Source organism: Globicephala melas, chromosome 2, assembly GCF_963455315.2.
Source record: "Globicephala melas chromosome 2, mGloMel1.2, whole genome shotgun sequence".
NCBI classification, from domain to species: Eukaryota; Metazoa; Chordata; class Mammalia; order Artiodactyla; family Delphinidae; genus Globicephala; species Globicephala melas.
The window spans coordinates 92,811,419-92,824,509 of record NC_083315.2 but is presented as its reverse complement, the minus strand read 5'-3'; the positions used below and the strand labels follow the sequence as shown (position 1 = coordinate 92,824,509).

At 49.5% G+C, this 13,091-nt stretch overlaps 1 protein-coding gene and 1 long non-coding RNA gene across 2 annotated transcripts in view; one reads left to right on the top strand and one right to left on the bottom strand.

The window, feature by feature from the left end:
* The window catches only part of LOC138842583 (uncharacterized), a 42,008-nt gene extending 35,035 nt beyond the window's left edge, over nt 1–6,973 (bottom strand). The window contains exon 1 of the long non-coding RNA XR_011377290.1: nt 6,351–6,973. This is a non-coding gene — a long non-coding RNA (uncharacterized lncRNA). The remainder of the gene's footprint in view (nt 1–6,350) is intronic.
* A 189-nt stretch (nt 6,974–7,162) lies between these two features.
* On the top strand, nt 7,163–9,543 carry CHAC1 (ChaC glutathione specific gamma-glutamylcyclotransferase 1). The gene is made up of 3 exons (XM_030843024.2): nt 7,163–7,542; nt 7,951–7,986; nt 8,420–9,543. The coding sequence occupies exons 1-3, from the start codon at nt 7,321–7,323 to the stop codon at nt 8,819–8,821; spliced, it is 660 nt and encodes a 219-aa protein (XP_030698884.1). The 5' UTR covers nt 7,163–7,320; the 3' UTR covers nt 8,822–9,543.
* The last annotated feature ends 3,548 nt before the right edge of the window (nt 9,544–13,091 follow it).

The window sequence follows — 13,091 nt, the reverse complement described above, 5'->3', positions numbered from 1 at the left end:
CCTGCATGCTCTAGAGCCCATGTGCCACGACTAGAGAGCCCGCATGCCACAACTACCGAGCCCATGTGCTCTGGAGTCTGCATGCCACGACTAGAGAGAAGCCCGTGTGCCGCAATGAAGATCCCACAATTAAGACCTGATGCAGCCAAATAAATAAATTTTTAAAAAATCAATGAAATTAGAATACTGCTTCACACCATATACAAAAATAAACTCAAAATGGTTTAAAGACCTAAACATAAAACATGACATCATAAAACTAGAAGAGAACATAGGCAAAACATTCTCAGACATAAATGATAGCAATATTTTCTTAGATCACGTCTCCAAAGGCAAAAGAAATAAAAGCAAACATAAACAAATGGAACCTAATCAAACTTAAAAGCTTTTGCAGGGACTTCCCTGGTGGCGTAGTGGTTAAGAATCTGCCTGCCAGTGCAGGGGACACGGGTTCGATTCCTGGTCTGGGAATATCCCACATGCCATGGAGCAACTCAGCCCGTGCTCCACAACTACTGAGCCTGCGTTCTAGAGTCCATGAACCACAACTACTGAAGCCTGCATGCCACAACTACTGAAGCCCATGAGCCTAGAGCCCGTGCTCCACAACAAGAGAAGCCACCACAATGAGAAGCCCACGCACTGCAACGAAGAGTAGCCCCTGCTGACCGCAACTAGGGAAAGCCTGCGCACAGCAACGAAGACCCAACACAGCCAAAAAAAAAAAAAAAAAAAAAAAATTTATAAAAAGCTGCTGCACAGCAAGGGAAACCATCAACAAAACAAAAAGACAACCTATGGAAGGGGAGAAAATATTTGCAAATAGTGCAAGTGCCAAAGGGTTAATATCCAAAATATACAAACAGCTCATATAACACAATATCAAGAAACCAAATGACCCAAATAAATGGGCAGAAGACCTAAATAGACATTTTTCCAAAGAAGATATACAGATGGCCAACAAGCACATGAAAAGATGCTCAACGTCACTAATTATTAGAGAAATGCAAATCAAAACCTCAATGAGGTATCACCTCACACTGGTCAGAATGGCCATCATCAAAAAGTCTACAAATAAATGCTGGAGAGGGTGTGGAGCAAAGGAAACCCTCCTACACTGTGGGTGGCAATGTAGATTGGTGCAGCCACTATGGAAAACAGTGTGGAAGTTCCTTAAAAAACTAAAAATAGAGCTACCATATAATCCAGCAATCCCACTCCTGGGCATATATCCGGAAAAAACTAAAACTGTAATTCGAAAGGATACATGCACTCCAATGTACATAGCAGCTCTATTTATAATAGCTAAGACATGGAAACAACCCAAGTGCCCATCAACAGACAACTGGTTTAAGAAGATGTGAGATATATACATATATATAACACAATGGCATAATAGCCATAAAGAGAATGCAATATTGCCATTTGCAGCAACATGGATGGACCTAGACATTATCATACTAAGTAAGTCAGATAGAGAAAGACATATTATATGATATCACTTATATGTGGAATATAAAAAATAATATAAATGAATCTATATACAAAACAGAAACAGACTCACAGACATAGAAAACAAACTTATGGTTACCTAAGGGGAAAGAAGAGAAATTAGGAGTATGGGATTAAAAGATACAAACTACTATACATAAAATAGGTAACCAACAAGGATTTACTGTATAGCACAAGGAACTATATTCAGTATCTTGTAATAACCTATAATGGAAAATAATCTGAGATATATATATATATATATATACACATAAATAAAACTGAATTACTTTGTTGTACGCCTGAAACTAAAACAATATTGCAAATTAACTATACTTCAATTAAAAAAATAGTGTGCTCGGGGCACACTATCACCTATTCTGCCTTTTAAAAACTCTCATTTAACATCCTATTTGCTGGTACAATCTGTGAATTGTATGGTAAGAATGGAGGGTGAGAGAGCTGTAGGTTTCCACCACCGAATCAAAAATACTTACCCTGGGGGACTTCCCTGGTGGTCTAGTGGTTAAGAATCTGCCTGCCAATGCAGGGGACGCGAGTTCGATCCCTGGTCCGGGAACTCAGATTCCACGTGCTGCCGGGCAACTGAGCCCACATGCAGCAACTACTGAGCCAACTACTCAAGCCACAACTAGAGAGAAGCCCGCGTGCTGCAACGAAAGACCCCGCGTGCTGCGACTAAGACCCAATGCAGCCAAAAATAAATAAATAAATATTAAAAAAGAAATTGAATAAAATGTTTAATACTCAAAAAAAAAAATACCCTGGTCACTTTCCTGACCCACTCGGTTCTTCTGAGCTGTGTCAGACTGAGAGGTCAGGCAAAGGAAAACATGCTCTTCTGTGCATCTCCTCTACTCTCAATCCCCTACCAGCACTACGTCATTTCTGATACCAGACCTGGGGGTTTTCCACACAGCAAACAATTCAGCAACATCAGCTCCGTGTCCTACAATTTAACTCAAGCCTGGCACTATCTGCCTGGAGATAGCATCAGATTCCACAGATCAATCCCACAAGACTGCCCCCACTTCAGATGCCGATTGCAAGTCCAGGTGTTTCCTGTCCTTCTAACTGAATGGCTGTAGATCACAGGTTCCTATGACCCTCTCTTTGGGTTAGATTAATTTGCTAGAATGGATCATAGAACTCAGGAACACAATTTACTACTAGATTACTTGCTTATTAAAAATGATATAACAAAACCCAAATATATACTTACTATAAATCACCATATCACCTTAGACCATGGTAATACCCTGGATAAAAAGGAAAGTGAAACATTTGGAGTAAAAATAATATGGAGCAACATGTATTGAGTGCTCACACATGCCAGGTGCTGGCTAAGGTTTTATTTCCTTCAATCCTCATCAGAACCTACAAAGTAGGTACTGTTATTCCCAATTTGACAGTTAAGAAAACTGAGGACCAGAGACAGGGTGCCTGGGGTCACCCAGATGGTATGAGGTGGAACTAGGCTCAAATCTGGACAAGCTGGGCTTAGAGCCCATGTCTGAGAAGGTTTTCATCCCTCTGGAATCAGCAGCTTCATGAAGCAACTTCATCGTTTAGCTTAACAAATTCGCATGATCCCCTGGCTCCTAAAATGCACCCTTCCCTTGTTTCAGACAGTGGTTCCCACTAACACCAGGAGTTGATTACAGTGACTGGAATGAGGAGGAGGAACAGATCATAAGGAAATTAGAAGTGACCACCTGAAGGGACAATAGGAAAGATTAATTTGGGAAAGTTTCACAGAAGGAAGACGCCATGTGTACATCATGTGCAACTCTGCAAGGTGGAAATGATACTCTCATCACCTCTTGTGAGCTGGCACCTCTGTGGGCATGACACCTGCAGCCCCTCCCTGAGGGGATTTTAGGAGGAAAGATGGGATGGTTGCTGCTGATGTTGGAGAGGAACTGGCTGAGGTGGGTGGTTTACTACCTGGGAGTGTCCCACGGGGAGGGAAGGAGATAGATGTTGGCAAAGATAAGCAAGGAATGGGAACAGGTGAGACAAGTTCCTGGGAAGGTGGCCAAGACCTCAGGGCCAACTTTTGTGCAGATTCCTATTTTGAGAGGGTCAAGGTTGAGCCCTTGTCTCGCAGGATTCCTCCTCCTCTGAACCCCAGGGTGCCCTGGCCTTTTCCAAGAGCTTTACTTCTTCTACCTACCTTTGCAGAGAACCTTCCATGAGCCAGGACTGTGTTGGTTCCCCGGGGCCTTCAAAGATGAAGTCTGCTCTCTGGGAGCTCTCAAGTTCGTGGGAGGTAGGACGTCAAATGCTCATCAACAAGGAGGCTCTGGGGTTGGACTGCCTGCCTTGGGCCCCAGGCTATACAACTTGCTGCTGTGTCACTGTGGCAGGTTACCTAAATTTCCTTTGTTCCAGTCTGCTCATCTGTGAAATGATATTTACCTCACAAAGCAGCGGAGAAGTTTATAATTAGAATGGATGTAAAAGCACTTAGCGAACTGCCTAGCTCATGGTAAGCACTCGATAAATGTTTCTGTTATAAGCATGAAGTGGAAGGGACAGAAGTGAGGTAAGGGGTCTGGGAGCACAGAGGAAGGAGTGCCTAACTCTGCCTGGAGCAAGAGCTGGTTACTGATGACCTCACTAAAGGAGTTATTTAAACCAGGGGCTTTGGTCTAGTTGGGAGGAAGTCAGAGAATGGGCATCTTGAAGATGTTGCCCAGGTGATTCTGATATGCTATCTGCCCCTGAGCCACCAAGAACCATTAACTACTCTTTAAAAGTAACTCTTCATTGTTAAAAATTACAATTCATAAGCCTTGCAAAATAGAGAAAAGAATCACCATCCCCCAATCCATCTCTCATTAGTATATGATGCCCCATCTTTTTCCTCATGAATTTTGTTTTTTTAATCTTTTTTTTAAAAAATTATTTATTTATTTTTGGCTGCATTGGGTCTTCATTGCTGCACGAGGGCTTTTCTCTAGTTGTGGCGAGTGGGGGCTACTCTTCGTTGTGGTGTGCGTGCTTCTCATTGCGGTGGTTTCTCTCGTCGCAGAGTACAGGCTCTAGGCGCTTGGGCTTCAGTAGTTGCGGCACGCAGGCTCAGCAGTTGTGGCTCGCGAGGCTCCAGAATGCAGGCTCAGTAGTTGTGGTGCATGGGCTCAGCTACTCCACAGCATGTGGGATCTTCCCGGACCAGGGCTCGAACTCGTGTCCCCTGCATTGGCAGGCGGATTCTTAACTACTGTGCTACCAGGGAAATCCCAATCGTTTTAATTATAGTGCATGTGATAGCTCCTGTTTTGCATTTTTGTCTTACTATGCAATCATAAGCCTGTTCACTACATTGTTTTCCTAATGGATTTTTACTTTAAACTGTTTTTCCTAAATATAAGTGGTTTATGTTCTCTTAAAAAATTCCCAGTCTGAATTGGTATAAAAAAGAAAGTGCAAGTCTCAGTAGTCCTACTACCCAGAGATAATCACTGAGCATTTTTATGTGTTCTTCTAGATTTTTTTTTTTTTGGAAATAAACACATATATACTTTTTAAGTTTAAAAAGTTATTTTAGGTTATTTTATAATTTGTTTTTCACTTAATTATATATGCATCACAGATAGGTTTCCAAGTCAATAAGTAGTCATACATAATTGTTTCTAATGACTGCACAGATTTATGTCTATATCAAATTTATGTAACTACTCATTTATTGCAGGACTTTAAAGTCGTGTATACATGTGTGTGTGTACTTCTCCACCATGTGGATAATTTACTTAAACATTTAGCTATTTTTTGATATTTAAGTAGCATTTCTTCTTTTGTTTTAGCTATAATAAGTAACAATGCATTGAAAAATCTGGAGGAATATGGCTTTTCCCATATTTTGAATAATTTCATGGAGTGGAAGTATTGGGTCAAAGGGCAGGGACATTTTATGATTCTTGATTTGTATCACCAAGCTGCTTTTTCAAAGGGTTGTTTGTGCCAATTCAGATACTTTCAGCAATGTGTTACTACCAGTTTCTCACCTCCCACGCCACTATCAAAGGTGGTAGATGGAGGGGGGATATTTTCCCTAAGCAGCAAAGGAGGTGGACTAAAGGAGACAGGATAGAGAGAGGAGAAGAGGGGAGAGTGAATATGGGGAATGGAGGGAAGGAGAAAGGAATAACCAGAAACAACCATTTGCCTGTAATTTTTTCCAGTGGGAAAAGTAATTCATGCTCCTTGTAAGAAACCCACTTTTCCATAAATATTTACATTTAATATGGAAAGTCCTCCTCTGGTGACAGGCTCTGCTAACAGTTTATGTATATTATTCCATATTATTTCTTTTACTAATATTAATGTATAACTTGTTTTTAAAGATCTAGCTTCATACTATACACAACATAGTGAAACATTCCTGCTGGAGATTATATCTTAGGCACCTTTGGAATGATTACTTTAAGTGTGCAGATAATTTTTAGTTTAAATATCTAATTAGAATCGAATGAGAAGCAATACTGCCCCTTTTCCCTGCCAGAGGGCTCTCCCTATTCCTCATCAACAGTCCCCTGACCTAAGCAGCAGTCCCTCGGAGCCAGTTCTGCGAGGCCTTCTGCTGCCTCTGTTTCCCTTTCCCCTGGCTGCTGCTTAGGGGGTCAACCCCAGGCGACCTGCGGACCCTCTGTGGGTTGGGAAGCCAGTAGCCAAGGGCGAAGGCCGGTAGCTGCTCACAGCCCTCTGGGGGGCCTTAATTGGGCCCTCCTTGCTCTCCACTTCCAGAGCCTCAGTGCCTAAGATTAACCCAACCATTGTTGCAAAACTCTCCTGTCCAGGCAGAACGAAACCCATCGCCTTGGGGCAGGACTGACCTGACTTTCCTGTCTTTATGGCTTCTCTCCGCAGGTCGGGACACCACTGCCAAAGTGACAACGGCAGTTCCAAGCACTCTGACCGGCTTTTCGCGGAGCCTATTTGGGCTCAGGAAGTCCCACACCTGGCCTGGGGCGTAGCCCTCACGTGACCCGCAAGCTCTGACCGATCGGTCTGACTCAGTCTCTCAAATTCCGCAGAACACCTTGTGAGCCCCGTGACTCAGTTTCTCCATTTGCTCACGCGCGCCAACAGCGTGAGGCACCTGTGCGGAAGGCGGAGGTGCCTCGGACGCTTCTCCAGAGTTCGTGCTCCCGGACGAAACCCCAGAGACGGTCATTTACGCCGCCCAGAGCCCTCCTTCTGGACGTGTCCTGCACTGGACCTGGTAAAGAGTCCGTGCTGCCTGGGGTGGCAGTGACTCGGCCAGGTGCACTGGCAGGACTGCCTGAGAGACACCCTCCTGGGGCCGGCCCGCCATGGTTCTTGAAGGGCCCAGGCCGTAAAGGGGCTGATGGGGAGACGACCGGTACCCTCCTCCGTGCCCACTGCCGGCCGCCTGACGCAATCTGGCGCGTCCTTGCTGCACGGCTGAGCTGGGGAAACCTCCCCAGCCGTTGCATCACTCTTGCCAGGTTTGCTACGGAGGTGGAGCCGAACCAATCAGCAGGCGCGCTGGGCCCAGCGCAGGACGCGCAGTTACCCATTCAGGGGGCGGCGCGGTCAACCTGGCAGCAAAATCCTAAGGTGATTGGCCAAAATGGAATTTGCCCCGCCCCAATAACCGCGGCAGCTGGCCGCGGTGGGTGGGGCTTTCCGGCCGGAGGGTTTAAAGGGGACCTCGGACCGGACAGCGCAGCTGGAGCAGCCAAGCGGTGCCAGGCTAGGTGGGTACGTCCGTGGTCCTTCCGTGCCCGCGTCGGAGACCAGCCCCGGAGGCCGCCCAGGCCAGTCCCTGTGTCCGGCACCATGAAGCAGGAGTCTGCAGCTCAGAACACCCCGCCCGCCTCACCGCCCCCCTCGCAGCACCCCCAGGACGACTGCGACCCCCAAGCGTTGTGGATTTTCGGGTACGGCTCCCTGGTGTGGAGGCCCGACTTCGCCTACAGCGACAGCCGTGTGGGCTTCGTGCGCGGCTACAGCCGCCGCTTCTGGCAGGGAGACACCTTCCATCGGGGCAGCGACAAGATGGTGAGCATCTGCCCATGCCCGGGTGAATGACGGGGGTGGGGACAGGATAGTGGGCACCGCGCTGGTGCCCTGGAATGTCAGGGTCTATCTGGGCAGACGGTGACTCCGTCCCGATGGGGGAAATATGTAAACCTTGCTTACATATTTTGGCTTAAATTTGTGTGCCCAGTGGGTCACTGTGTGATGGCTATAGGCTGATCCTGTGGATCACCGTGTTGATGAATATTTCTGAATATCAATCTGGGCCACTGCCCTGTGTCTACTCCTGTTACATCTATGCATCATCCCCCTGGATGAGTGGGGCTCTCTGAGGCCTGGGACAGAAGGGATACTAAGAGTTTTCTCTACCAATGATGGCAGAGCTCATTTCTAATTTGTTGTTTTTCAAAATCTCTCTTCCCTCCTCAGCCTGGTCGTGTGGTGACCCTCCTTGAAGATCGCGAGGTAAGTGCCAGAGTCAAGAAAGAGACACAGCGTGGAGGGGTGCAGACAGACAGAGCTGTGGCTCCTTGGCTGCAGGCTAGATTAGATGCCCCGCTGGCTGAGGGGAAGGGTGGGTCTAGCTAAGTGCTTCTCATAAGAATCACCTGAGGATCTTGTTAAAATACAGATTTTAATAAGATCTAGAGTGGCCTGAAACTCATTCCTAACAAGCTTACAGGCGATGCCATTGTTTCTCAGACCATACTCTGAGTAGGATTTCTGTTCTTTCTGGGGCTAGACCACCTTACCAACTCATGTTAAGGGAGGATGAGGGCTTGATATATTGCTACTAGAGGGCTCACCAGCGCTCTGCCCGCCTCCCTTACAAGCACAGTACTGGGGTGGGACCAGAAGGAGCTGTGTGACTGACCCCAGTGCCCATGTTTTCTCCTAGGGCTGCACTTGGGGTGTGGCGTACCAGGTGCAAGGTGAGCAGGTGAATGAGGCCCTGAAGTACCTGAATGTGCGGGAGGCAGTGCTTGGCAGCTATGATACCAAGGAGGTCACCTTCTACCCTCAAGATACCCCTGACCAACCACTCAAGGCATTGGCCTACGTGGCCACCCCGCAGAACCCTGGTTACCTGGGCCCTGCGCCTGAGGAGGCCATCGCTACGCAGATCCTGGCCTGCCGAGGCTTCTCTGGCCACAACCTTGAGTACTTGCTGCGCCTGGCAGACTTCATGCAGCTCTGTGGGCCCCAGGCACAGGACGAGCACCTAGCAGCCATCGTGGATGCTGTAGGCACCATGCTGCCCTGCTTCTGCCCCACTGAGCAGGCTTTGGCACTGGTCTGAGGGGCTGAGCCCCTACATGGACACAGGGGCCAGGTCCCCACTCCAGTGCACACAGACAGACTTGATATAGCTGGAGCCCACTGAGAAGACTTGGTGGGCCGACAGGGGCCTCTCTTAAGCTCCTGCCTGTCCGCCAGCCCCCAGATCTCCTACCTGACACTGACTTACTACTTGAAACTTTATTTATTGCACCATGTTGGTGTGGTGGGCAGGGTGGGGGACCTGCCCTAGATATAGGGGCCCTGCTGAGCGGTGCCCCACCCCAGGCGCCTGGTGCCTGACCAGATTCCCCCCAGTGCTGCTGCTATCCCCATACTACCCAGGCCTCCACCTCCCCAGGGAGCCTCCAAGAGCCTTGACCCTCTGCCCCTCACTCCAGACCTACCATTCCCTAGCCCCAGAAACAACACCCGCCAAAGGTCCCAGCTTGCTGGTGAGGGTAGGAGGGAGTGAGGAGAGGGGGCCCTACAAGAACTGAGGCCCCTGCCAGCCCTGCTCATCCCCCAGGTCCCCAGGGCAGAGCTGGATCTGGAGGCCAGACACAGCTGCTGAGGCTGGGCCTAGGCCTCTTACCCATTTGGCTTTGTTTCCCTGTCCTTCTGTCTGTCTGTCTGGGCCACTCCTGTCTGTCTGTTGGTCTATTTCTGGGAAGCTCATCGGTATAGGCCGTGGCACCTTCCCAGTCTGTCCCATACTATAATCCATAAACTGATCTCATTATCGGTGCTGTGCTGGAATGTGATTCTTTCTTCAGATGGGGGGTTGGGGTGAGTGAGGTGCTGAAGCCCTGGAAGGCTCATAAGAGGGGAAAGGGCTCCCTCTTCATCCCGATGCCTCTGTCCCAGAGAGGGGGCAGCTGAGCAGGCAGGACTACCAGGTTACATCGCTCCTGTGATCGCGATTCACGTCTTAGTGCACACAAAGAATGCCCCCGCTGAGGCATGCAAATTCAGCCTGGGCAGCTCTACTTGGCAGCCCTGTGAGGAGTCCTTGCCACCGACTTGGTACCCGGTGTCTCCTCCCAGCTGCCTTGAAGGGGCTGCCGGGCTTGCAGTTCAGACCAGGTCTTCCTCCAGTTGCAGGGTCAGCAGCTGCCTCTTCCTGACAGTGAGGCTGGACCTCTGGCTTCCTGCTAAAGGAGCCATGTGGGTTAAAGGAGCTTAAAGGGTAAGGTGATGACAACTTGTAAGACCATGCTGACAGTGCAGGCCTGGAGGACCTGGTGGCCCTTTGAATTCCGAGGTCTAGGTGCTCATTCTTGCCTCCTGTGCCTGTGGTGTGGGCTGTGCCTTCTCCGTTACCCTGACCCACCAGGACTCAAGCCCACGATGGGATGAGTTGCCGGGCACCCTGTGGATTGCTGCTTGTTCCCCATCTGCCTGCCCCTGGCTACTCTTCTGTCACCCTGGCCCTCCAGGTGCAAATCCCAGCCCTCAAGGTCTCAGTCTGGCCCTGGGCTCCTCAACTGGGAGTGGCCCCTCAGTGGATTGAGCCTTTACTCCTGGACCTGCAGAATGGGTGCAGGGCTTTTGCAGCAGTAGAGCCTGACTCCAATCCAGTCCACCCCTCACTTGCCCAGTGACGTCCAGAAAAGTATTCAGCCTCTGAGACTCAGTTTACACTGGGACGCTGTTTGGTATGTGTTGCTGCCCCTCTTGTTGTGGCTGGTGTCCTGGTTTGGTCTGGGTGTCCCCAGCAGGGTCAGCTCCGACCAAGCTGAGTGGCCCTTGTGCCTGGGGAGGGTGCCCATTTGTTGGCAGCCTCATGTCTTGGCCATTGATGGGAAAAGTGTGGAGTCCAGCCAGGTTCTTCTGGGAGCTCGGTCAGGACAACACATCCGGAGGAGGCAGCGGGTGGCAGGGAGCCCTGGACAGCCGCCTCCTATGCCACGGCAGGGCCAGACAACCAGTCTGGGTGCTCAGAGCAGAGCCATGCTCTATATGAATGGCGCTGGGGGTTCGGAAGTTTGCTTGCCAGCTGCACATGGGCTCGCATACTTCAAGCCATTCATTCAGCAGGTATTTACTAAGCTGCTGCTACGTGCCAAGCACTGATCTAGGACCTGGGGATAGAGCAGAGAAGAAATCCTCCTCCTCAAGGAACTTTGAATCGTGACCATTCAGCAGGAAAAGTGTCATGGTGGGAATAGGGCACTCAGCTTAGAAAGGGCTCTTGACCCTGAGAGGTTGAGGGAGGTCAGGGTAGGCTTTCCAGGGGAGAGAATGATGGGGCTGAGAGGGGGTCTCTAGTGATCAGAGGCACGGAACAACTTGTACCAGAGGCGGGTGCAAGGTCAGACCAGCTGGGACAGAGTGGCATGGGGAAGGGGACATGGGGCGGGACAGGTGGCAGGACCTCATCCTGCTGGCTGCTCTGGTGAGCTGTGCTGTGGAGGAGGCATTCCTCCTGCGTCGCTGGGGGCCCCTGTGGATTCTGAGTGGGGAAAAGACTGCTTAAAAAGGAATACTGGCTGCTGTGTCAGATTTGAGGAGGAAGGTCAAAGGCCAGGGAGAGGGGAGGTGGCCTGAGCTGAGGGGTGCAGTGGGAATGGACAGGAGGATGGATCTGAGAGCGATTTAGGGAGTGAGGTCGGCAGGATTGGTTGTGGCTGGTTGATGAGGAGAGTGAGGACGAGGGTAGAGGGCCAGGGTTCCTGGTGCAGAGGCGGAGCTGGAAAGGGTGCAGGTGGAGATCTGTCCTGTGTGAGAGTGTCTGCCCTGCGGGGGCCTGTGGGGCAGTGGCATCCACTGGATGTTCAGGAGCAGCTGGATACGGGGGTCTGGGACTCAGGAGAGTACTATGGGCTGGAGTTAGAGGTGTGGGAGCCACACCCATCAAGACGGTCCTTGAAGACCTGGGAGTGGAGAGAAAAGAGAACGAGGCCCAGTCCAACCCTGAGGCCCCCCAGCCCTGGTGGGGTGAGCGAAGCAAGAAGAGTTGGGAAGGGCTTCCCTGGTGGCGCAGTGGTTGAGAATCTGCCTGCTAATGCAGGGGACATGGGTTCGAGCCCTGGTCTGGGAGGATCCCACATGCCGCGGAGCAACTAGGCCCGTGCGCCACAACTACTGAGCCTGCGCATCTGGAGCCTGTGCTCCACAATAAGAAAGGCCGCGATAGTGAGAGGCCCGTGCACCGCGATGAAGAGTGGCCCCCGCTTGCCACAACTAGAGAAAGCCCTCGCACAGAAACGAAGACCCAACACAGCAAAAATAAATAAATAACTAAACTCCTACCCCCAACATCTTCTTTAAAAAAAAAAAAAAGAGCTGGGAACAAGCAGCTGGAGAGGCAGGAGGAGAAACAGGAAAGCGTGGTTTTCCGCGAGCCAGGGTCACGCTGCTGAGATGCTAAGGAAAACAAGGACACAGGAGTGTCCACTGGATGAAATGCCAGGCAGTCCTCAGTGGTCTCAGTGAGTGCAGTTTCAGGATCAGTGATGGGAAACCACAAGGTAGGGCTGAGAAGCTAGTGGGAGGAAAGTAGATCTCAAGAAAGTTGGCTGCTAAGAGGAGAGAGAAGCAAAGGGGTAACTGAAGGTGTGGGGAGGGAGTAGGAGTCTCAGGACCCCAAGAGCTTTTGTTGATGTGTGATATAGCGATTGACAACATTTAGTGTATTAGGAATTGAGAAGTTTAAAACATTTATCAATTAAATTTAAAACATAAATCCATTATATATTAACATATTTTAAAGAAAAATGATTCTATTTTCCAGAACAAATTTAGTGAAAGGAGTGGCATTGTTTTATTTTTTATTTATTTATTTTTTTGCGGTACGCGGGCCTCTCACTGCTGTGGCCTCTCCCGTTGCGGAGCACAGGCTCCGGATGCGCAGGCTCAGTGGCCATGGCTCTCGGGCCCAGCCACTCCGCAGCATGTGAGATCTTCCCGGACCGGGGCACGAACCCATGTCCCCTGCATCGGCAGGTGGACTCTCAACCACTGCGCCACCAGGGAAGCCCCTGTTTTATATTTTTAATGTCTGACTTTAATAGAAGCAGTTGGATTCTCAGCTGTTTCTGCATTCCTTCTGTGGCAAATTCATATATAGTTCTGGAAAACTCCATTGTACACTTGGAGTCAGTTCTTGGAGGAAGTGTTAGACTTTACCTTGTAGGGAAGTTGAGTTCTGTGGTGATGTTTTAAATTTTTCATGTGTTTTTCCTCCCACAAAAGGGTCTTTGTTTGTTTTTGTTCTTTTTGTTTTGTCTGCTTGTCAAGCAGACAAGTGTTGTGTTCAGGTCTGGGCTTAAGGAGGCTTGTGCTGGTGG